Source organism: Sorex fumeus, unplaced genomic scaffold, assembly GCF_029834395.1.
Source record: "Sorex fumeus unplaced genomic scaffold, SorFum_2.1 ptg000044l, whole genome shotgun sequence".
Taxonomy (NCBI): domain Eukaryota; kingdom Metazoa; phylum Chordata; class Mammalia; order Eulipotyphla; family Soricidae; genus Sorex; species Sorex fumeus.
Window position 1 is genome coordinate 51,814,191 of NW_026606101.1, and position 22,944 is coordinate 51,837,134.

A 22,944-nucleotide genomic window follows, 5' to 3' on the forward strand; every position below is an offset into this window, starting at 1 on the left:
TTACTCTTGTACAAGTAAAGTAATGTACTTTTTATCCCCTTTGCAAAATCAAGGTCACAAAAACTCTAGCTCAGTAGATACTGAGGCAATCCATACATTTTCTGAACAAACGAGTGAATCAATAATCTCCTTCAGAAAATTGCAATGTCAGGGTGAGTAAGCTAGCTGATTATAATAACAGAAACTTTACATGGGAGGGGCAAAATAAAAGGTGTGGTAATGTGATTTGGCTTATATTTCTCACGCCAAGGGAAAAACTCCGATTCATTGAGCTGCTGCTGTTGTTTTGAGAAACTTTCTGCTACTCCATTCACCTTTGTTCGCTAACATGACAAGCAAGAGGGTAATTGCAGTGTTCGGAGCAACAGGTAAAAAGCATTTTGCTTTTAACTGCATATTGTCTGCTAACTTTCCTGTCTTTCTGTTCTTAACTTCAGAGCCTGCAAGTGTGGGCTGAACAAAAAAACCCTTTGGAGGAAATTAAGAAAAGTGTCTATTCCATTGCTTAAGTTCAGATGTGGTCAGTGGCAATGTGGTCTGACTTCCATCAGATCATCTCATGAAGACAAGGACAATGGACACTGTTCTCTCTTTCTGGGTCATGTGCTGACTTGTTGGTATAAATCTCATATTAATGTAGGCTGTACTTTGGCGGCTTATCTTCACTCACTTTCTTTCTTTTTCTTTTTTTCTTTTTGGGTAACCCAGCAATACTCAGGGGCTACTCCTGGCTTTGCACTCAGGAATTACTCCTGGCGGTGCTCAGGGGACCATATGGGATGCTGGGAATCGAACCCAGGTCGGTCGCATGCAAGGCAAACGCCCTACTGCTGTGCTATCGCTCCAGCCCCTCCACTCACTTTCTAACAAGCAAAAGGAGCAAGTGCGAAAGGCACCCAATTGATTCACAGGCCTGACCAAGACTCCAGCAATTTTGAAAATGATTCTGGGCCAGAGCTACAGTACAGTGGGTAGGGAGTTTGCCTTACACGCGACCAACTGGGGTTCTATCCCTAGCATCACTTATGGTTCCCTGGGCTCCACCAGGAGTGATCCCTGAATGTAGACCTAGGCGTACATCCTCAGCATTGATGGGGGTGCTACCCCCCACTCCCCAAACAGAAAGCAAACAGAAAGAAAAATGGGTCTGAGTAAAAGGTGTTCAGAATGTACTGAAGACTTCTCTCTCACCTGGCCAGTTGTCTATATGTCTTATTATTTGGGGGAGGGGGAAACCTGTACCCGGCAGTACTCCGAGGCTACTTCTAACACAGTGCTTATACTGCAATACTGCAGGTGACTATGTAATATAGAATTTCGGTCTCCCGCAAGCAAAGTGTGCACTTCACCTGTCCAGACCTGCTGACAGGCGCTCCTGCTTCTACTCTTACAATCTTTTTTTTTCTTTTTGGGTCACACCTGGAAATGTACAGGGCTTATTCCTCGCTCTGCACTCAGGAATTACCCCTGACGGTGCTCAGAGGACCATATGGGATGCTGAGAATTGAACCTGGGTTGGCCACATGCAAGGCAAACGCCCTGTCCACTGTGCTATCACTCCAGCCCCTACTCTTACAATTTTCCTTCCAATCTGCTTTCCAACCGCCAGATTCATCTTTGCAACATGGTGGTCAAATCAGATCATTCCCTTTTAGTCTATTCTCATGTCTGTCTCCTAGGGGTCCACTTGAAACTGGGAGATCCTTTCTCTGTTCCACTCAAACCCTCCAACACCCACTTTTCTCTCCATCTCACTCTAAGTAAAACGCAGAGAGTAGCTCATGGCCTGCCAACTCTTTCTCAGACTCTTCTCTTCACCTCATGCTGTGCTCCTCAGACACGGTCCCTAACCCAGGCCTGTGCATTATAGAAAATCACAACTCTATTCCATTCCACTGTTCCAGGATTCCTCTCTGCTACCCCTGGCCAAAAGAGAACATGAGCTCTATGAGGACTAGGAATTTTGTTTTTTCTGAAGGGAGGCAAAGACTAATGCATGGAAAAAGAGAAACAGATTCTCAAAAACCAAGTTAGGTATAAAACTGACTTTATTTCCTGAAGTAGTGTTTTGTAGTTTTCTTTGTATAGGTCTTTTACTTCCTTAGTTAAGCTGATTCCTAGGTACTTGATTTTCTGGGGCACAATTGTGAACGGGATTTTTTTTTCATGTCATTTTCTTCTCTCTCATTATGGACAATTCTCAAAAAATTAGAATTGAGCTCCATTTGACCCAGCAATACCACTCCTGGGAATTTATCCCGGAGAGGCAAAAAAGTACAGTCGAAATGACATCTGCACTTCTATGTTTATTGCTGCACTGTTCACAATAGCCAAAATTTGGAAAAAACCTGAGTCCTGAGAACAGATGACTGGTTAAAGAAACTTTGGTACATCTACACAATGGAATACTACACAGTTGTTAGAAAAGATGAAGTCATGAAATTTACATACAAGTGGTTCTACATGGGAAGTATCATGCTAAGCGAAATGAGCCAGAAAGAGAGGGACAGACATAGAAAGACTGCACTCATCTGGGGAATATAAAGTAACAGAATGGGAGTTGCCCATCCAAAAATAATTGAGATAAGTGCCAGGAGGTCTGCTCCAGGGCTTGAAAGTCGACCTCACATGCTGGGGGAAAAGGCAGTTCAGATAGGGAAGGGAACACTAACTAAAGAATGTTTGGAGGACTTGCTCGAGATGCAAGATATGTGCTGAAAGTAGACTATAAACCGAACACGATGGCCACTCAAAACCTCTATTGCAAACTACAACACCCTAAAAAAAAGAGTGAGCAAAAGGGAATGCCCTGCCACAGAGGTGGGGTGGGTTGGGGGGATGGGTGTGGGGGTGGGAGGGCTACTGGGATCATTGGTGGTGTAGAATGGGCACTGGTAGAGGGATGGGTACTGAAACCCAAGCATGAAAGTTTGTAAGTCTACAACTGTACCTCATGGTGTTTCACTAATATAAAAAATAAAGAAAAAAATTTTTTTATTTTATTTCCAAAAAAAAAAAAAAACCAAACAAACAAAACTGACTTTAAAAAGAAAGGGAGGGGCTGGATCGATAGCACAGTGGGTAGGGTGTTTCCCTTGCACGAGGCCGACCTGGGTTCGATTTCCAGCATTCCATATGGTCCCCCGAGCACTGCCAGGAGTAATTCCTGAGTGCATGAGCCAAGAGTAACCCTGTGCAAAGCCGGGTGTGACCCAAAAGAAAAAAAAAAAAGGAAAGGGAAGAAAAGATAGCAGGACGAGGCATTACTGGGTAAGGCATTAGGGTGACAGAAAATATTTTCCGGAAACTGATAAGAAACTCTTAGAGCTTTGAGTGTAGAAGTGATATGATAGGATTGTGTCCAAGGGTCATTTTAGCTTCTGTTTTTTGAGGGGCCTGTTGGGGGCAGGGGCTGAAGCAGAGAGACCTGTCAGGAGGCTGTTTTTGCTGTAATTTAGGCAAGACGACAGTGGCTTGGACCAGGTGGCAGCAGTAAAGGTGGTGGGGAGTGGTCAGATTTTGGAGTTGTGGAAAGAGAACTGACAGGGTTCGTGGAAAAAACATATATCAGAGGTGGAAAAAAAGAGAACCGAAAAATAACTTCCAGGTGTTGCAATTTGAACAACCTAACAAGAAAATTTTGATTCCCTGAAATGGACAACATAGTGAGGGGAGAAGGCAGAGGAAGGTTAGGAGCTCAGTTTGAGTCTCATTAAACTGAAATTGCTACTAACACATCCAAAGCCAGCAGCTGAATATGAACCTTGGGAGTAGCTCCAAAAGGAATTGATTAGATGTGTCAGAGTGGAGGAAAGTTGATTTCTAGCTAGTCAAGGGTGTGGGCCCAGTTCTGATTCCTATTATGTAATCTTGACTTACCAGTATGTTTAACGTTTGGTTGCCAGGTTTAGTATTTATATACAAAACACCTAGTTTAATTTGAGTTTCTGGCAATGAATAATTTTTTAGATATTTCAATTACTGAATAGAACATACTTATACTAATATGTGTTGACTCTTAATTTGAAATTCAAAATTAACTGTACATCATGTAATTTATTGGGCAACCTGGTGTAAGGCTTGGAATGTTGGTATTCGTACAGTGTCTATTGTTAGCAGAAAGAAAGGAGGGAGGGACCAGATAATCAAGGACTCTGGTTGGGACCTCATTTACATATGTGATATATTGACAGTGTGCTATATCGGTAGTCTCACAAGCCCTGATTTACATAGCAAGTAACCAATCAGCTGATACTGATTGGTTACTTGCTATGTAAGGGGGAGGGATACAGTAATACAGAAAAGCTTAGATCAATCAGTATACAAGGGGCTGCAGTTGTGGTTGGGGAACAACTACTATTGTTGCTGATCCCATTAAAAAATCATCTCGCTGAGATACACCTATATGTGCTGTAAATAGAGTTGTAACGCTGAAGACATCTGGGGATTGGTATGTTATTCTTAGTCCACCCAAAAGAACCTGAAATTAGCCAGATTATCCGTAACACTATTACTGTTGCTGATTTCCTAGAAGGCTGGAAGTTCCCCAAGCACTGGTACAGGCTTAGGCAATCTGTTCTATGCACATTCCTAACCACGGTCTCTGTTCAAATCTGTGGGGCAAGCTGGGTTCATAAGAGTTTCTGTGGGATGCCAGACACAGCTCTACTTGCTTTATACACATTATTTCCTCAAGGGAGGAGGCTTGATTACAAGCTCTGTATTACAGACGGGGGACAAATTTGTCTAAGGTCATCTAAGTCAGATTGCTTAAGAGGAAAGATAATGGGGCTTCTGATCAGCAGCCAAGTATGATACTGATCTTAAATCAGTATATTCTGACATGTAGTAGTTGTGTTGCCTTAAAATTACTTATGTTTTCTGAGTCTTGGGTCCTTGTTTATAAATTAGAGAATCAAGTGCAAATAAAGGATTATTATGAGTATAGAGAAGAGACCACTATGACAATGACAGTTAAAGATGATCACTCTGGATAAGAATTGAGTGCTGTAAAAAAAGCACACAAGGATCAACCTTTAACAACATGTTAGTGGTCTCTTATAGAAGTGCTTAACGGTCCCTCGGTGAAATACAACAATCTTCACACTCTTTCCTCTAAGGATACTCTTTTGTACCATTTTCAGCTCTTTTTCATAATAAACAATGCAAAATACATTTTTTCAGTTCTGCTTTGGGGCAGGGATTGGGGTTCGGGATGAAAACACTCAGAATATGGTGATGGGAAGGTGTAATCGTGGTGGGATTGGTATTTAAATATTAAATGTAATCAAATATTGTGAACTACTTTATAAAATAAAAAATTTAAAAAATAACAACGTTTTTAAAAAATAATTGATTAAAAAAAAAGAATTAAGTGCTGAAGTAGGTAAAGTGATATACATGATAACCTTACAGTATCTGTCCCACCAATCACAAAACCATAATGACCAAAAGGAAAGAGAGAGAGAGAGAGAGAGAGAGAGAGAGAGAGAGAGAGAGAGAGAAAGAGAGAGAGAGAAGAAAAGTGTCTACCATAGAGGCAGACTGGGGGTAAGGGCAAGAACAATGGAAGTTGGGAACATTGGTGGTGAGAAATGTACTCTGGTGAAGGGACGGATGTTGGAACATTATATGACTGAAACCCAATCATGAACAGATTTCTAACTGTTTATCTCATGTTGATTTAGCAAAAGAAGTTTTAAAGGGTTATTATGAGAATTGAGATAAAGTAAAGTGCCAACATCAACGCCCAATATTTGCTAAGAATTGACTCATGACTGAAAGACAAAAAATGCTCATGAAAAAAGTTTGAAATGTATTCATCTCTAGAACATTATTTTGTAGAAAGTATCTTTTCATGGTCTTTTAAGACCAACAAATACAATATCTAAACAAGAAAAGTATGAAAATCTTATTCTATGCCCACATGTATTAACATGGGTTCTCCAGAGAGACAGAGGCAATGAGAAGTAGAATATATATATTTTCAAGAGGGTTATTATAAGGTATTGACTTACACAGTTATGGAGGCTGAGAAGTCTGAAGACTGGCAGTTGGAAAACTTTGCTGTTTCCAGGACTCAGGAGAGTAGATGGTGGAGCTCCAGTCTGGGTTAGAAAGTTTGGGAACCAGGAAAGCTGCTGGTTATGTTCTAGTCTGAAGGCTGCCAGGCACAAGGCCAACGATGAGCCAGAGGATCAGTTTAACTTAAAAGGCAGAAAAAAAGTCAATGTTCTAGTACCAAGACAATTAGATAGAGAGGAGTTCTTTCTTCTTGGAAGGGTCAGTCTTTTTGTTTTATCAAACCTTCAATCGATGGTATGAAACCCACCACCTTTGGGGGAGCACTCTGCTTTGCCTGGTCTACCAATTCAAATGGCTGTTAGTAAATTCAGAATTCTTAAAATCCAGAATATTTTCTTTTTCTTAGTACCGCTTTTTTTTTCTGCTAGTCTTTCATTCTGAATCTTCCTGATTTTTTTCTCTTCAATATCTTTTTATCTTATATATTAATTCTGATTCTGGGAGCGTTCTTTTACTAATGAGAATTTATGTCTGCTGTAATTTTTTTTTAAATTTGAGACCTCTTTTATGTTTTTTGAATGCTCTTTTTTTCTATCTTCTGACTTTCTCCCTCTTTTTATTGGAATAGTAAGCAGATGTATTATTCTGTATACAATTATTCTCCGAGGCTAGTCATTCTTTTAATTTTGTCTTCTGTTCCCTGTATTGTTGCTGTTTCCTTTTCTTGGCTGGTTGGTTTTGATTTTGGTTTTCACATTGGAGGCTTCCGTCAAACATCTGGTGACTTCTGGCTATCTGTTCATACTTTCTATTTTCCTAAGTGTTTGGCTGAAGTTTTGTGTACAAAAGCAGAGCTCATTTAATGACAAGCCCTATAATCAGTGGTGTATCAACTTGGCGCTCACAGAAAATCTCACAAAGATGAACTGGGGGAAAAGTGACATGAGGGATAACTAAGCAACAGAAGAAGGAGCAAAGGGTAGAAAATACTAATGATCAAAACTTGAGGCAAGTAACATTCTGAAGAGGGCTTCTTCTGCTGGTGCCCGATTCAACCTGAGAATAAGAGAGGCCATAGACGGAGTCCAGACAAGCGAGCTTCCCAGGGCGCTAAGCAGGGCTGGAGAGGCAAGCGTGGACTTTCTCTCCCTTTCATCCTGGACTGGCGACCTTACGAAGAAGCCCCAGATGTCAGTAACTCCGCATGTGTCATGAACTCCAGGGCATTCTGCAAATATTTACAGAATGCCCACTTTAGGCAAGATGTGATCATATCACACATGATCTTGAATAAATTTAAAGCAAAATTTTAACCTCCAATATAAATAGGGACCTCTTTGAAAAGATGGTTGCGTGAAGAACATCAAAATCAAATCTATAACCGGGAAATATTAGAAATTTCCAGTAGAATCTGGGGGATGGGGAGGGGGGATGACCTGGCAGCCGAGCCCCACAGCCTCTCCCCTTCATCCCCAGGGTTTCTGCAAAGGAATCTCCTAGTGGGCTTTGACATGCCTAATTTGAAAGCCCTTGTCCCAAGTCATGGGGATAGTCTGTGGTTACCTCAGAGGCTGTGCTGTGAAAAAACAGGAGTTTCTATTCAATTTCTTGTCATGACCATTCTGCCTCATCCTGCTTATGTACTTTTCTTTCCCAATTCTATAGGTGCTCAGGGTGGTTCTGTGGCCAGGGCCATCCTGGAGAGTAAAAGTTTCACTGTCAGAGCCCTGACCCGGGATGTGACGAGCGCAAAGGCACTGGCGCTCCAGAACCTTGGTGCCGAGGTGGTCCAAGGGGATCTGAATGATGAAGCATCTGTGGAAGCTGCCTTGCGCGGTGCCTATGGGGCCTTTGTGGTGACAAACTTCTGGGAACATCACAGCAAAGAGAAGGAAGTCTGTCAGGTGGGATGCGCCTTTGAACCCTTTCCTCTTATTCACCCTGGCTAGTTGCCCTCCTTGGCAGGTGGCTGGTCTTCTTCCTTACTCCACCATACCTCTTGGTGCTGACAGAATGTAGATATCCTTGTCTGAGGGGCTTAGATTATGAAATCAATGCTATTTTGCAACTTCCATGTAAATTTCAAGACTTTGAATATTATGGGGCTGGAGAAATACTATGGGGCTGGAGAAATACAGTGAGTACACTTGCCTTGCACACAACTGACCTAGGTTCAATCAGGGACTATATGGTCCTCTGATCATTGCTCGGAATAATTTCTGAGTGCTGAGCCAGAAGTAGTCCCTGAACATGGCCAGGTGTGGCCCCCAAACAAATTAACAACAACAACAACAACAAAAACCTTTGTACACTTATAAGTGACCTTACACTGGGGTCAGTTGTTGGATTCTTGACATCATTTGTTTGCAGATGGCAGTATTGGGGTGATAATAAAAATAACCTACACATTAGGGTTACTCTGAGGATGAAATGAGAAGAGCAAAAATGAATTAAGAATATTAATACTTCTTGCAGAGAATTTGGAGGTGAATTGGTAATGGGTACACAGGAAAAAAAGAAAGAAATTGGCAAATATATCACAATTTTCAAAAGTTTGCCGAAAAAGGGAATGTAATCTCTGTGCACTACCCTGGTGGTGGCTGCTGCTGCTGCTGCTTCTGCTTCTTCTTCTTCTTCTTCTTCTTCTTCTATTTTTATTTGTTTGTTTGTTTGCTTTTTGGGTCACACCTGGTGGTGCTCAGGGGTTACTCCTGGCTTTGCACTCAGGAATTACTCCTGGTGGTGCTCAGGGGACCATATGGGATGCTGGGATTTGAACGTGGGTTGGCTGCGTGCAAGGCAAACGCCCTACCCACTGTGCTATCACTCCAGCCCCTACCCTGGTGGTTTCTTACACACCAGATCCACTGGGCATGGGTGCTCAAGGAGTTCTTTTCCTGAGGACATTAAGGAAAGAAGGGGCCGGGCATGGGTGCTCAAGGAATCCTTTCTCTGAGGACATTAAGGAAAGAAGGGGTGATAAGAAGTCACTGTCTGCCCCTGGTCTGTATACAAACCCAGTGGAATAGAATAAGAACGTAATGAGGGGCTGGAAAGACGGTAAAGCCTGTCAAATGTTTGCCACACACGGTTGACTTGGCTTTGATCCCCAGTACCCCAGATGGTCCCCTGAGCATCACCAGAAGTGAGTCCTGAGGTAGGAGTAAGCCCTGAGCGTCACTACGAAGTGGCCCAGAAACCAAAACGAAACAGAATGTGGTCAACCCCTTAGGGAAAGATGGTGGCGGATGCAGCCAAGCGCCTGCGTCTGAAGCACGTGATATACAGCGGCCTAGAGAACGTCAAGCGCCTAAGTGGAGGCAAGCTGGAGGTGCCGCACTTCGACGGGAAGGGAGAAGTGGAAGAGTATTTCTGGTCCATTGGCGTTCCCATGACCAGTGTCCGATTGTCAGCATATTTCGAGAACTTTCTCACTCTGTGGAAGCCCGTGAAGGCCTCTGATGGAGACTACTATACCTTGGGTAAGTGGAAGTTAGCGTCCAAGTTAACCGGACACCCTCTGTCTCCTGCCCGGCGCCCCCTTCCCCCTTCCCCTTCCCTTTTCTCTTCGGTGGACACGTGACTTTTGAGTGTCTTCCACGTGTTTGGCTCGGTGTGAAGTGCCAGAAGCAGATCCAGTTGCACTAGAGAGAGCAGAGAACTGGGCTGTGGGCCTGGAGCCGGGGTAATATACTGCCAGGCCTTCCATGCTGAGCCTTCCTAGAGAAGCAGGTCTCAGTGGAGCCTCTGTTTCCTTGTGTTTCTTAAGAAAATTGGACAGGGTAGCTTTCAAGTCCCATTTGAGAACTCACCCATTTGACTTTTGGTAGGCACAGGGAGACAATCTCCTCTTGAGTAGGATAAACATGGTCGGATTCAAGTCTCCCTGCTGCCCACCCATTCTCATTCTGGTTGTATGGAGCAGAACTTGGAAGAACAGAGTTCGCGCCCAACCTTGAGGAGGGGAGTGTAGGCCACCCACTGGACCCAAGTAGCACCCCAATACCAGGCTTACCATTAAACTGGTTACCTGGTTGACTGAGTATTACTGGAACGGTTCCACACATTCTGAGCTCTGCTTAAAGACTTAGCACTGTAGCACTGTCCTCCCATTGTTTATCGATTTGCTCGAGTGGGCACCAGTAACATCTCCATTATGAGACTTGTTGTTACTGTTTTTGACATATCAAAAATGCCACAGGGAGCTTGCCAGGCTCTTCCATGTGGGTAGGATACTCTCGGTAGCTTGCAGGGCTCTCCAAGAGGTACAGAGGAATCGAAACCGGGTTGGCTACGTGCAAGGCAAACGCCCTACCCGCTATGCTATCGCTTCAGCCCTTTTGCTTAAAGACTTAAAAAAAAAAAAAGCAGAGTTGGGCAGGGGTTAAGGCATTTACCTTGCTTGTGGCCAACCACAGTTCAATCCCCAGCACCACATGTGGTCCCCCAGCACTGCCAGGAGTGATCCTTAATGGAGCAGGTCTAAGCCCTGAATATCATTGGGTGTGACACAAAACCCCCTCTACTCTCCTCAATGAGAACATAAGAGGCCATTTGGGTTCCAGGCCCAGCCTTCTGGGATTCTTAGAATCTAGGAGAGGCTCCTCACACTGGAGTGGCAGATGAGGGTTTGAACCCACTTCTACTACTCATTAAATATTTGCAGCCCACCAAGTACCAGTCACTTAAGGAGGATTCGCAATGAATGGATCAAAAATGGACTAACTAAAAGTGCAGGAGAGGTAGTATAATGGGTAAGGCCTTGCATGCAGCCAACAGCCAACAAGGCCTAGGTTTGATCTCTAAGCCCCACAGGACTGGTCCTAAGCACAGAGCCAGGAGTAAACCCTGAGCACTGCTGGGTGTGGCCCCCAAACCAATGAAACAAACAAAGACAAAACTGCCATCACGAAGTTTTACTCTAGTGGAGGAAATAGATAAAACATAATGGATAATTATATTATAATAGCTATAATACAATTTAATAACAGATGCATTATTACTCCAATACATTGGAGATGATATGTGGGCAGGGCAAGGTATCCATAAAGACCTAGTGGTAACTGAATGTGAAATTGAAAAAGATGATTAATAAAGCTCTTTAAGAAGCTGACATCTGAGTACCTATTCAAAGAAGTGAGTCTTGTCTTTTGTGTATATTCAGGAGGAAAGTGTTCAGGGAAGAAGGGAAGTGTGGGTGGAACAGAGCATGTGTGGGGGTAGGGGGAGGGTTGGAGCTGACAGAAGGTTGGAGGCTGTCGGGGGATGTTCTAGTCCTCCAGGAGTCATTCACTTTTCTTCTGAGATTCCTGGGAGGGCTCTGGGCAGACATGACATAAACAGATTTTAGTTTTACAGAACTCCTCTGATTCCTGTGCAGAGAGAGGTGATAGGGGATGGAGAGAGCAAGGATATGGAGAACAATAATTCTAGTCAAACATCATAGTGTGCTTTTTGCCCTCTCATGAATTACATGTACTCTCTTGAACATCTCTCTCTTTCTCTCTTCTCTTTTCTCTCTCTCTCTCTCTCTCTCTCTCTCTCTCTCTCTCTCTCTCTCTCTCTCGTTTGCCTCTCACATTTCTCTAAACTTTTATTTTTGTTCCTTGGGCCATACCCAGGGATGCTCATGGGTTACTCCTGGTTCTGCACACAGGAATTACTCCTGGTGGGCTCAGCTGACCATATGGGATGCTGGGGATTGAACCCATGTCAGTTGCATGCAAGGCAAGCATGCCACTCATTATACTATCCTTTGGCCTCATTTAAATAATTTTTTTTTGCTTTTTTGGGTCATACCCGGCGATGCACAGGGGTTACTCCTGGCTCTGCACCCAGGAGTTACTCCTGGCGGTGCTCAGGGGACCATATGGGATGCTGGGAATCAAACCCGGGTAGGCCGCGTGCAAGGTAAATGCCCTACCCGCTGTGCTATCTCTCCAGCCCCTCATTTAAATAAATTTTAAATAAAACTATTTTTCTTCACTAAAATACAACACAACACAAAACAAAACATCATGGTGACTTGGATAAAGGTAGATGCAGTGAAGAGGGAGAGATTTGGCATATTCTGAACTATGACTAGGACTTTTCCAAAAATAGGATATAGGGTATGAGAGAAGCGTGAAGGAAGGCTGACTCCAAGATTTTATATTTAAACTGGAATGATAGAGTTGCAGAAAAGTGGGATAAGGAAGTTGGTGGGCGAAGTATGTGTCAGGGCATAAAAATTTAGTTTGGCGCACATTGAGTATAAAATATCAATCTTAATTAATTTTTGGGAGAGGCCACGTCTGTCGGTGTTTAGGGCTCACTCCTGGCTCTGAGCTCTGGGATCACTCTGGGAAGGTACTGGGAACCATATGGAGTGGTGGGGTTTGAACCTGGCTCAGTCGTGTGCAAGGCAAATACCCTACTCACTGTGCTGTCTCTCTGGCCCTGAGTATAAAATGTCCATTAAGTAGTCAAGTAAGGATGTTCAATAGCTAGTTGGACATAGGAGTATGGAATTAAGCAAACATGTTGGGGATAAAGATATAATTCATCATACCTTGCCCATAGCAGATGCTTTGTAAATATCTTTCCTCTTTTTATTTTATTTTTATAATTAATTAATTAATTTTTAATTTTGGGGCCACACACCAGGTCTTTATCCTGACTCTGCACACAGGAATTACTCCTGGCTTGCTCTGGGGAACATAAGGAGTGCCGGGGATCAAATCTCGATCGGAGATGTGCGAAGTAAATGCCCTACCCACTATTCTATTCCTCTGGTCCCCTCCTCATTTTCTTTTTAAATCAATTATTGTGGCTTTTATTATTTTTTAACAAAGTCTTATTTTTAATTTTTTTAAGGAGTTTGTTTTTTGGCCACATCCAATAGTGCTCAGGGGTTACTCTTTGCTCTACACTCAGAAATTACTCCTGGTAGTGCTTAGGGGACTGTATGGAGTGACAGGGATTGAACCCAGGTCAGCTATATGCAAGACAAATGCCCTACCTGCTATACTATCTCTTCTGCCTCTCAGTCTTATAGCTGTGCATAGACAGTTATCATATGAAAGTGTTTTCACCGTGTTCCCTTGCCTTTTAAGTGGTTGATTAATAAAGGTTGGTGGGACCTACCAAGAACATGATGGAATTCATATTTTTATCTTTTCTTAATCTAGCACTACCTATGGGGGACACCCCGATGGATGGCATCTCTGTTGCAGACATTGGAGCAGCTGTCCTCAGCATCTTTAGTTTTCCAGAGAAGCTCCTTGGAAAGGCCGTGGGTCTCAGTGCAGAAGCACTGACTGTACAGCAATATGCTGACCTTTTCTCCAAGAGTCTGGGGAAAGAAGTCAGGGATGCAAAGGTGAGTTTTCCATCCTTCATGGGCAACTGTGATCATGGAGGCAACCTTGGTTCACAAGGCACATACAGTTCTGATAGATTTTCAGTGGATTGAGGCAAGGTTGAGCTTAGACCCTCAGAAGTTAAGGAAGATATCAGTTCCAAAAATCTATCTTCAGTCTTTGAATTCTATCTACCTTCAAGCTTTATTTCTTTGGCTTAAAGTATCGCCATGCTAAAGTCAATGACTTAGAATCTGAAGATACAACTTTTCCCCCTCTTTCTCCCTTTATGGGCTGGAACGATAGCATAGCGGGTAGGGCGTTTTCCCTGCATGCAGTCGACCTGGGTTTGATTTCTCCGCCCCTCTCGGAGAGCCCGGCAAAGCTACCGAGAGTATTCTGCCCTCACGGCAAAGCCTGGCAAGCTCCCCGTGACGTGTTCAATATGCCAACAAGTCTCACAATGGAGATGTTATGGTGCCCGCTCGAACATGTGTGCATGTGTGCCTGTGTGGGTGTGGGTGTATGTATGTGTGCCTATGTGGGTGTGTGTCTGTATGTGTTGGTCTGTGCCTCTTCCCAGAGAGAACTAGGTAGAAAGTGTTTTGGATGGCTCAAGAACTTCAAACCTCTCTCAGTTACATACCTGGTCTTGGATTATTGGTCATAGCGCAGGAGAAATACCTGTTGCCCCAGTGTTTCTAGGGCCTTGGAGACAGGTGACCATATGGTTTGTCTATTTATTCAGATCTATAAAACAGTTAACGCTGTTTTTAGTAACTGGTTCATTTGAGTAGGAAAATGCTTAGGTCCTCTACCTGCCTGGGGAAGGACGTGTCAGTCACCAGGTGGCGCTCTAGTCTCTATATTTAATATCCCCAGGAACTGTGCGGGAAAGCTGATCAGATAGAGGGATGCAGATAGAGGGATCCAGATCCATCCTACCTAAACATTTGGGGAAAGAACAATTCTTCTTCAGACTCTTTTCATTGTTGTATAGGGAACAGCCCACACATACATTCAGCTGGATGTATTCAAACACATCAATGTCACTGCAGAAAAATGTATTTCCAGCAAACGGGATAGTTAAAGCCCATGTATGTTCATGTATGTTCAGATGAAACTTCAGTTGCGAAGTTATTTGTGAAACAAACTTTAAAGCCTCTTGAGTTTGGGACTCTGGCAAAAGGATTGTGGGTGTGTAATTAACGTGAGTAATGTATTTTCAAACGATCAAACTGGATGCTATAACATTGCCTGTCTTCTTTCTTGTTCTTCAAAGATCTCCCCAGAAGCTTACGAGAAGCTGGGGTTTCCAGCAGCCAAGGAAATAGCCAACATGTGTCGTTTCTATCAAATGCGGCCAGATCGTGACGTCAAACTCACCTACTGCCTAAACCCCAACGTCAGAAGCTTCAGCCAGTTTCTTGAAGAGAACCAGGGGGCCTTGCAGGGCATTTAGTGTCCACAGAGGCCCTGACTGCATCCACCTTCCTTGGTTCTGGGCCCCTTCACCTCCTGGCGTCTACACTAGAAAACAGATGTATTATGGTGCAAATCTGGCAACACTGTGACTTTCCCATTTAGAGGGAAAACCTGCAGTCTTCATGGGTCATGGTAATCCGTGTGAGTCACAGGGAGCTTTCCAGCTAATGATGAAGACAGGATGTCTGCTTGGCTCAGTAAGCGCCACCAACTTAAGCACTTCTTGTGGCTCCTCGTCTACAACAGCCAAATTGCTTCCCAAAGCCCTGCCACTGGGAAGCTTGTGGTTCTGGGTGTCCTGACAAAAAAAGGGGTGTGGGTTCAGAGCAATAGTACAGTGGGTCGGGCATTTGTCACCAGGTGCTGGTGACTCAAAAAGCAAAAAAAAAAATTGGGGGTGCTACTCAGCTTTCTCCTGCATTAGCGATCTGGAATCCTCACTCAGAATCTTCCCTGGGCAGCTCTGGGTTTTGCACATGCGTTGTCACTGTCACTGTCACTGTCACTGTCCTCCTGTTGTTTATCGATTTGCTCGAGTGGACCCAGTAACATTGTGACACTTGTTACTGTGTTTGGCATATCGAATACTCATGGGGAGCTTGCCAGGCTTTGCCGTGTGGGCAAGATACTCTTGGTAGCTTGCTGGGCTCTCCGAGAGGAGCGGAGGAATCGAACCTGGATTGGCCCGGTCGGCCTCGTGCAAGGCAAACACCCTACCTGCTGAACTTTTTTTTTTTTTGCCTTTTGGGTTACACCCAGTGATGCACAGGAGTTACTCCTGGCTCTGCACTCAGAAATTACCCCTGGTGGTGCTCAGGAGACCATTATGGGGTGCTGTGACTCGAACTGGGGTGGCCACATGCAAGGCAAATGCCCTACCTGCTGTGCTATTGCTCCAGCCTCAATGAACTTTATTTTTTTGTGTGTTTTTTTAAAATAATTTTTATTAATGAATCACCATGAAGAACAGTTACCAACTTACAAACTTTCTTTTTTTAAAATTAATTAATTTCTAATTTTTTTTTAATAGTGAGACATCATGAGGTGCAGTTGCAGACTTACACATTTTTGTGCTTGGGTTTCAATTATACAATGATCAAACACCCATCCCTCCAACAGTGCACATTTCCCACCACCACGGATCCCAGTATCGCTCCCACCCCCCAGTCCCCATCCCACCCTGCCTCTGTGGCAGGGCATTTCCCTCTCTCTCCTTTTGAGTGCTGTGGTTTGCAAAAGAGGCATTGAGTGGCAATCATGTTTGGTCGATAGTCTACTGTCAGCATGCTTCTCCCATCCTGGGAGGATCCTCCCAACACCCTTTGTTTGGTGTTCCCTTCTCTTTCTGAGCTCCCTTTTCCCCTAACATGTGTGGTTGGCCTCCAGGTCATTGAGTAAAATTCCTGGTACTAATCTCTGCCATTCTTGGGTGTTAGTTTCCTATTTTGTTACTTTATGTTCCCCAGATGAATGCAATCTTTCTATGTCTATCCCTTTCTTTCTGAGTCATTTCACTTAACACGATACTTTCCATGTAGTACCACTTGTATGTAAATTTCATGACTTTGTCTTTTCTAACAGCTACATAGTACTCCATTATGTAAATGTACCAAAGTTTCTTTAACCAGTCATCTGTTCTCAGGCACTCAGGTTTTTTCCAGATTCTGGCTATTGTAAAGAGTGCTGCCATAAACAGACAATTGCAGATGTCACTTCGGCTATACTTTTTCGCCTCTCTAGGATATATTCCCAGGAGTGGTATTGCTGGGTCAAATGGGAGCTCAATTTCTAATTTTTTGAGAATCAACCATACTATTTTCCAAAAGGGCTGAACCAGGCTCTGTGCTCAGGGGTCACTCTGACACTGTTTGGGGGACAATATGCAGTACTGGGGATCAAACCTGGGTCAGCCACTTGCAAGGGAAGTGCCTAAACTCCTGTGTTATCTCTCCAGCCCTTTAAATTTCTTAAAATGCAAATCTTTATAGAGGGCTTTCTGGGAAACATGACATTCAATAAACAAACCCAAGAGTTGGATGTTCTAAACTTTGGTTTTGATCTAAGGCTGGAAGTTCATTCTCTATTCAATAAACCATCTATTGAATTACCACTCAATTACCCGAGTATTCATTCCCCTATTCATCGTTGGTGCATTTCACAAACTTTTACTATTTATTTCATTCTTTTGACTTTGGAGGCACAACTGGTAATGCTCAGGGGTCACTCAAGTGGTGTTTGAGGATTGCACGGTGCCAAGAATCAAACCTGGGCTTCTGTGTGCAAAAGCATGTGCTTAGCAATTGTGCACTTTCCAGCTGAACTTTTTTTTTTTAGCATCAGCACAACTGGTGTGTTAGCGGGACTTTTTCCCCCTCCTATGTACTGTCTTGTTTTTGTTTGTTTTGGGGGCCACATCAGCAGTGCTCAGGGATTACTCCTGGCTCTGGAATCAAGAATTAAACCGGGGGGAAGCACTTTTGGCTGCGCTCAGGGATCACTCCTGGTGGGCCCAGGGGACCATATGGAGCTCTGGAGATCAAACCTAGGTTGGGTGTGTGCACGGTCAGAGCCTTACCTGCTGATTAATCCAGCTTGGAGAAGTCCTTTCTAAGCCAACAGACGCTGATGGAAAACAAGCTGCCTCGTAGGAGCCTAGATTGGATCTCCAGCTCAAGCAACTTATACGCAGGGGGACCTTGGAGATTTGGTCTAAAATGATTCTTTTTTTAACAGTGGACAAGGGATTTCTTAAGCCCTCCCTCCCCACCATCCAGCAATCTCCAAGGCAGTGAGAAAACAGCCTCTTCAGAGTTGCTCAGAGTAGGGGACAGGAAGTGGGAACGGGACAATGACAAACCACCCTCTCTTGTCCAGTCACTGGTTTAGCGGGTACCAGCTGATGAAAAAGATGGCAAGCAGCAGAAACGATCTCTCTAATTCTAGGTGTAGTTCCAGAAACCCAAGCAAGGAAGGAAGGTCATGTTAGAATTCCTTCTCTTTGTATTTTCTCTTCTTCCCCTGTTTATTTAAACATAATGGTTTGCATTCATGATGCATTCGTAAAAGGCATTCAATATCCCAACACCAATCCCACCACCAGTGTGACCTTCTTTCCACCATTGTCTTTATTTTCCCAACGCCGCCCCCCCCCGCCTTAACTTACTTGTTACAACAAAATGGCTAATGCAATTATCAAAAAAAAATCCTCCAGTAAAAGAACATTTTTGAAATTTGTTCTATCTCAGTACAGGAACATTAAGTCCTGGTCTGAGGATTTCCCAAGCCGTTGTTGCTAGTTGAGCCTTCCTTCTGTATTAATGTTTTTGTTTATTGAGCTTCTATGTTATCTTCCCATCTAATCTGGCTGGCTCCCACTGAATGTCAGTGGTGTAGAATTTGGAGGTGCCTGGAGCATTCGTGACTGTGCAATCCAGAAATGCAGAATATTTAACTGAAACTTGGGTTTACATAGCAGTGGTTATGGGATGTGAGTGTGGCTTCCGGAAGTACAAGTAAGGAAGTGGGGGGAAGCACCTCGCCCCCACTTGGACAAGGCCCCCGAGTTCTCAGCCTTGAAGACAGGTGTACCTGAAGTTTTCAGCACTTCGGCGTCTCTGCAGAAAGTCATCAGGATGCAGAGGAGTCCGGCAGTTGGCATGGCGGCAGCTGTGGGGATGTGAGTGCAGCTGTCCAGACCTCAGCAGGGAGGTGACCTGGCCCACCCCCTCCTACGGGCACCCCAGAGTTTTCAAGCCAAGAGACCAGTATGCCTGTGGACTTTTGTGGCTCATTGATCTCTTCCGATATTCAGTTGTGAGTCTGTAATGGGCCATACATAAGCTTGCTTGGTGGCGATTGTAGATTGTGATGAGATGTGGGTGTTCTAGAATTCATTCATTCATTCATTTTTTTTTTTTGGTTTCTTTCTTTCTTTCTTTCTTTCTTTCTTTCTTTCTTTCTTTTTTTTTTGCTACAGCTGGCAATACTCAGGGGTTACTCCTGCCTCCATGCTCAGGAATCACTTCTGATGGTGCTTGGGGCATCAAATGGGATGTGGGAGGCCGAACCCAGGTCAGCTACATGCGAGGCAAACACAGTACCTGCTGTAATATTGCTCAGGCCCCAATAATTCATTCTTGTCTTACCCCTGACTAGTCCTGAGAAGTCCTGAGAAGCCAGGGCAAGTTACTTGACTTGTCTGGGCTTGAGTTTTTCCAGGCTCCAGAGATTGCAAGTGAGAAAACTGGCTCTGGACAGATTGGGCAGCTAGCTAGTAAGTGCTCAGTACACAGTAGCTGTCATTGTACTGAGCGATTCCTACCTTTGCCCTCTTAGCACCGCATCTAAGTTCCGAGATGCCTGCTGGGCCCCTTTTCCTGGCACTAGGTCCTGGTATCCTGATTTTGCTCTGCTGGGATTGGGGCTGGGGGTGCTCTGCTGGGATTGGGGCTGGGGGGGGGGGGTGGAGGAGTGCTGGGTGGGTGGGTGGGTGGGTGGGGGGAGGAGTCTCGTCCCTGCCCAACTCCCTCACCCACCACTAGATGGCAGGGCAAGTCCAGCTTGAGAAAGGGCTACTCCACCCTTACCCCAGGTGAATTTCGGGCTTGGAGGTGGGATTCATGGGGGTAACAAGGCTCACAGACCCGGACATGTGACAGCCCTACAGGCTTCCTCAGTCACCTTCCACGGTCATTTCCACATTTCAGCAAGACTCCTTAGGTATCTTCCTGCACCTGGCACTTGAGGATTAAGCGTCTTGCAGGTGCCTGATGAGGGATGGAGAGCAGGAGAGGAGGCAGCTCATTAGCCACAGGGAAGACGCCCACCCCACGGAGATCCAGCAGCTGCTTCCCCAGCCCCCCTCTCTCCCACCTCAACGCTGACGTGCCATCAAGATGCACAGAGGTTGGGGGCCGGAGCGACAGTACAGCTGGTAGGGTGCATCTTGCCTTGCTTGTGACCACCACCAATGCACGTTCAATCCCAGGCACCCCAGATGGTCCCCCGAGCTGTGGTACCAGGAGTGATTCCAGAGCCCAGAGCCAGGAGTAAGCCCTGAGCACTGCCAGGTGTGACCCCCCACCCCACAAAAGAAAGAGACAGAGGCACAGACCACTTCCCATAAGGAACTGGGGGCTCTGTTAGTTTGCCCCCGCAGTGTGGCCAGCTCCTGAGTTCCTCGAAGAATCAACAGGGAGGCGCCACCAGCTTTCAGTCCCAAGTATCAGTGGGGCTTCCTGAAAGGTGACTCCTCTGTTGCAAGAGACTTAAAGATGTGCATCCCCTCGACCAGGCATGACTACTTCTAGAAACACACATACAGAGAAGAGTAACATGGCTGGGAATCTGCATGGAAGTGTCGTTCATCAGAGCAGGAAAGTGAAAAGGAGTTAAATGTTCAGCATTAAGGGGATGAGTGATGAAATGGATTAAATTTTGAAATAGTTATAATTCTTCTTTCAGACCCAGAGAGCTAGTTATGGAGTTATGAGGTTTGCCTTGCTAGTGACTCACCTGGTTCCATCCCAGGCGTAGCAGATGGTCTCCAAGCCCTGCCCGTGGGCAAGGAGCATTGCCAGGAATGACCCCTGAGCACCACCTTGTGTGTGAATCCCTACCCAAGCCCTCCCTCTGTTCCAGCACCCTGCCTTCCCCTCCGTTCCCCTCCCCTCATGAACTTAAAATTAAAATTTTTTTTTTATAAAACTAGCACTTGTGAAGAACTTTTGCTGATGAAAATTAAGTTCATATTATTATTATTATTATATTTTGTCATATTGGGGCATACATGGCGATGCTTAGGAATTACTCCTGAATCGGCACTCAGGAATTACTCCTGACAGTACTCAGGGACCATATGGGATGCCAGAGATGGAACTCAGGTCAGCCATGTGCAAGGCAAACGTCCTACCTGCTGTACTATTTAGAAGTTAATTCTTCGTTAAGTGAAGAGTATTGTATATAAAATAGCGTTGTATCTAGCTTAATTTCAGTTGTTATGCAGCCCCAGGTGTGAGTGGCTAACTGGGGAAGGCACGTAGGATATGGGTAGCCTGGCAGCCTTGCAAGGAAACCAAGGGAGCACCACCCCCATCCTCCCCCCGCCCCCAGGAAGCCTGGGGAGTATCAAATCCAAATATTCCCAAGAGTCAAGCATCTCAGTGAAGGAAGCAGTCCAGATATAAACATCAGAGAACGGTGGGGACTATGGCAATGAGAGACCATGCAACCCGACTTAGAGGCTTGAACATGGGCCAGAACCATAATACAATGGGGTAGGGCATTTGCCTTGCATGCAGCTGACCCAGGTTCAATCCCGGCTTCCCATATGGTCACCTGAGCACCACCAGGAGTTATTCCTGAGTGCAGAGCCAGGAGTAACCCACAAGCATCACCAGGTATGACCCAAAAGGCAACCCTCCCCCCAAAATGAATAAATTGGAGCGGCCAACGGCGTAGTCAGGCATTAAGGTGCTTGCCTTGTGTGCAGCTGCTCCAGAACCGCATATGACCCCCGGATCCCCTCAACACTGTAAGGAGTTGTTCCTGAGCATAGAGCCAGAAACTGGACCTGAGCATGGCTGGGTGTGGTCCCAACCAACATCCCTCTTCCCTCAGTCTCCCCTGTAAAGAGAAATAATAATAATGATTTGTAACAAAAACACAGTGAGCAACTTTCATCTGTGCTTCCTTCAATGATGCTTTCCTTCAGATTCTTTTCTTCAGTTTTTCATAATAAAAATCTTAATCCCATGTTGAAATTTTGTGTTTAAAAAGGTTACTTTAAAAATTTAACAAATATCATAAATTGCTCTAGTTCTTCTATATGAGAAACCTAATAATCATTTTTATAATTCTTATATTTAGCCACTGTGCTGAGAAATATAGATGTATGTGTAGCACTGTCCTCCCGTTGTTCATCGATTTGCTCCAGCGGGCACCAGTAATGTCTCCATTGTGAGACTTGTTGTTATTGTTTTTGGCGTATTGAATACAACACGGGGAGCTTGCCAGGCTCTGCTGCGCGGGCAAGATACTCTCGGTAGCTTGCCGGGCTCTCCGAGAGGGGCGGAAGAATCAAACCCGGGTCTGCCGCATGCAAGGGGTCCTGGGCCATAGCCAGAGCACATGCTTAGCATGCAAGAGCTCCAGGTTTGATCCCTGGCATTGCAAGCCACACCAGGAGCTCTTTCAGAGTACTGAGCCAGCAAAAGGCCTTGAGCATTGCTGGGTACGCCCCCTCCCCTCAAATAAAACAAAATCCAAGCAAACCCAAAACTCAGAACTTCCAAAACCAATTTCTGATTTTGTGGAAGTGTGGGATATTGGTGACACTGAAGGACTGTGATAGAGGGTTGGATCACGAGGGGAAGGAAGAGAACAAGATGTCAGCGTCCCCTGTTTTGGCCACGAAGAGAAAATGTTGGGCAAGGACCGTGGGGGTTGAAGAACTTGCTGGCTCAACTGTCCCTGTTGCTAGCCGTTGCCAATGAAGCATTCCCTGGCCGCCTGCAGGGGTTCGACCACGGGGAAGAGCACGTTGGCTGAAAGCAGCTTCACAGTCAACATTTCAGTGAAGCCCCGTTATCTGTCTGAAAAGCTCGTGTATGTGGCAAAAACTAGCTGGATGTTGACCAAACCTGTTTCCTCCTCGTCTTCCGGGGCACACAGCTGGACCTCATTTCCCATTGTTCCTTGTAATTAATTGCAGCCAGATGACTGTGATCCAGACACCAGTATGTGTGACATTTCTAGGCAGAGTATGAAACTCTCTCACTGGCCACACTCTCTGTCTTTCTCCTTCCTTTGAATTGAAGGCGAGAAGTCTGATTTCTTGCAAACCATGTTTAGAAAGTGGTGGAGCCAGACAAAGCAAGGCCTCCAGGCCCCCTGAATCCCCCTGGGAGGAAAGCAGGCCACAGATTAGGAACACCTGTTCCGAACTTGAAGCAAATCAGAAGCAAACTGCCGTAATCTTGGTCGAGCCCATGAATGTGTGTTTATTACGGCAGCTAAGAATGACCTTAACCAATATGGTATTTTCATAAAAAAGCTAACGGGCAGGGAAGTCAAGTAATTTGCCTCAAGTTACATA

At 44.9% G+C, this 22,944-nt stretch overlaps 1 protein-coding gene across 1 annotated transcript; it reads left to right on the top strand.

The window, feature by feature from the left end:
* The first annotated feature begins 328 nt into the window (after positions 1–328).
* Positions 329–15,161, top strand: LOC130030601 (nmrA-like family domain-containing protein 1). Its single transcript, XM_056121933.1, has 5 exons — positions 329–368; positions 7,690–7,928; positions 9,257–9,506; positions 13,194–13,384; positions 14,647–15,161. The coding sequence occupies exons 1-5, from the start codon at positions 329–331 to the stop codon at positions 14,824–14,826; spliced, it is 900 nt and encodes a 299-aa protein (XP_055977908.1). The 3' UTR covers positions 14,827–15,161.
* Positions 15,162–22,944: the final 7,783 nt, after the last annotated feature.

Bases quoted from the DNA above. Each gene is read 5' to 3' on its own strand.
- LOC130030601 (XM_056121933.1), top strand. From the start codon at position 329: ATGACAAGCAAGAGGGTAATTGCAGTGTTCGGAGCAACAG. The intron at 7,929-9,256 runs GTGGGATGCGCC...TCAACCCCTTAG, and splicing joins AAGAGAAGGAAGTCTGTCAG to GGAAAGATGGTGGCGGATGC. The intron at 9,507-13,193 runs GTAAGTGGAAGT...TTCTTAATCTAG, and splicing joins TGGAGACTACTATACCTTGG to CACTACCTATGGGGGACACC.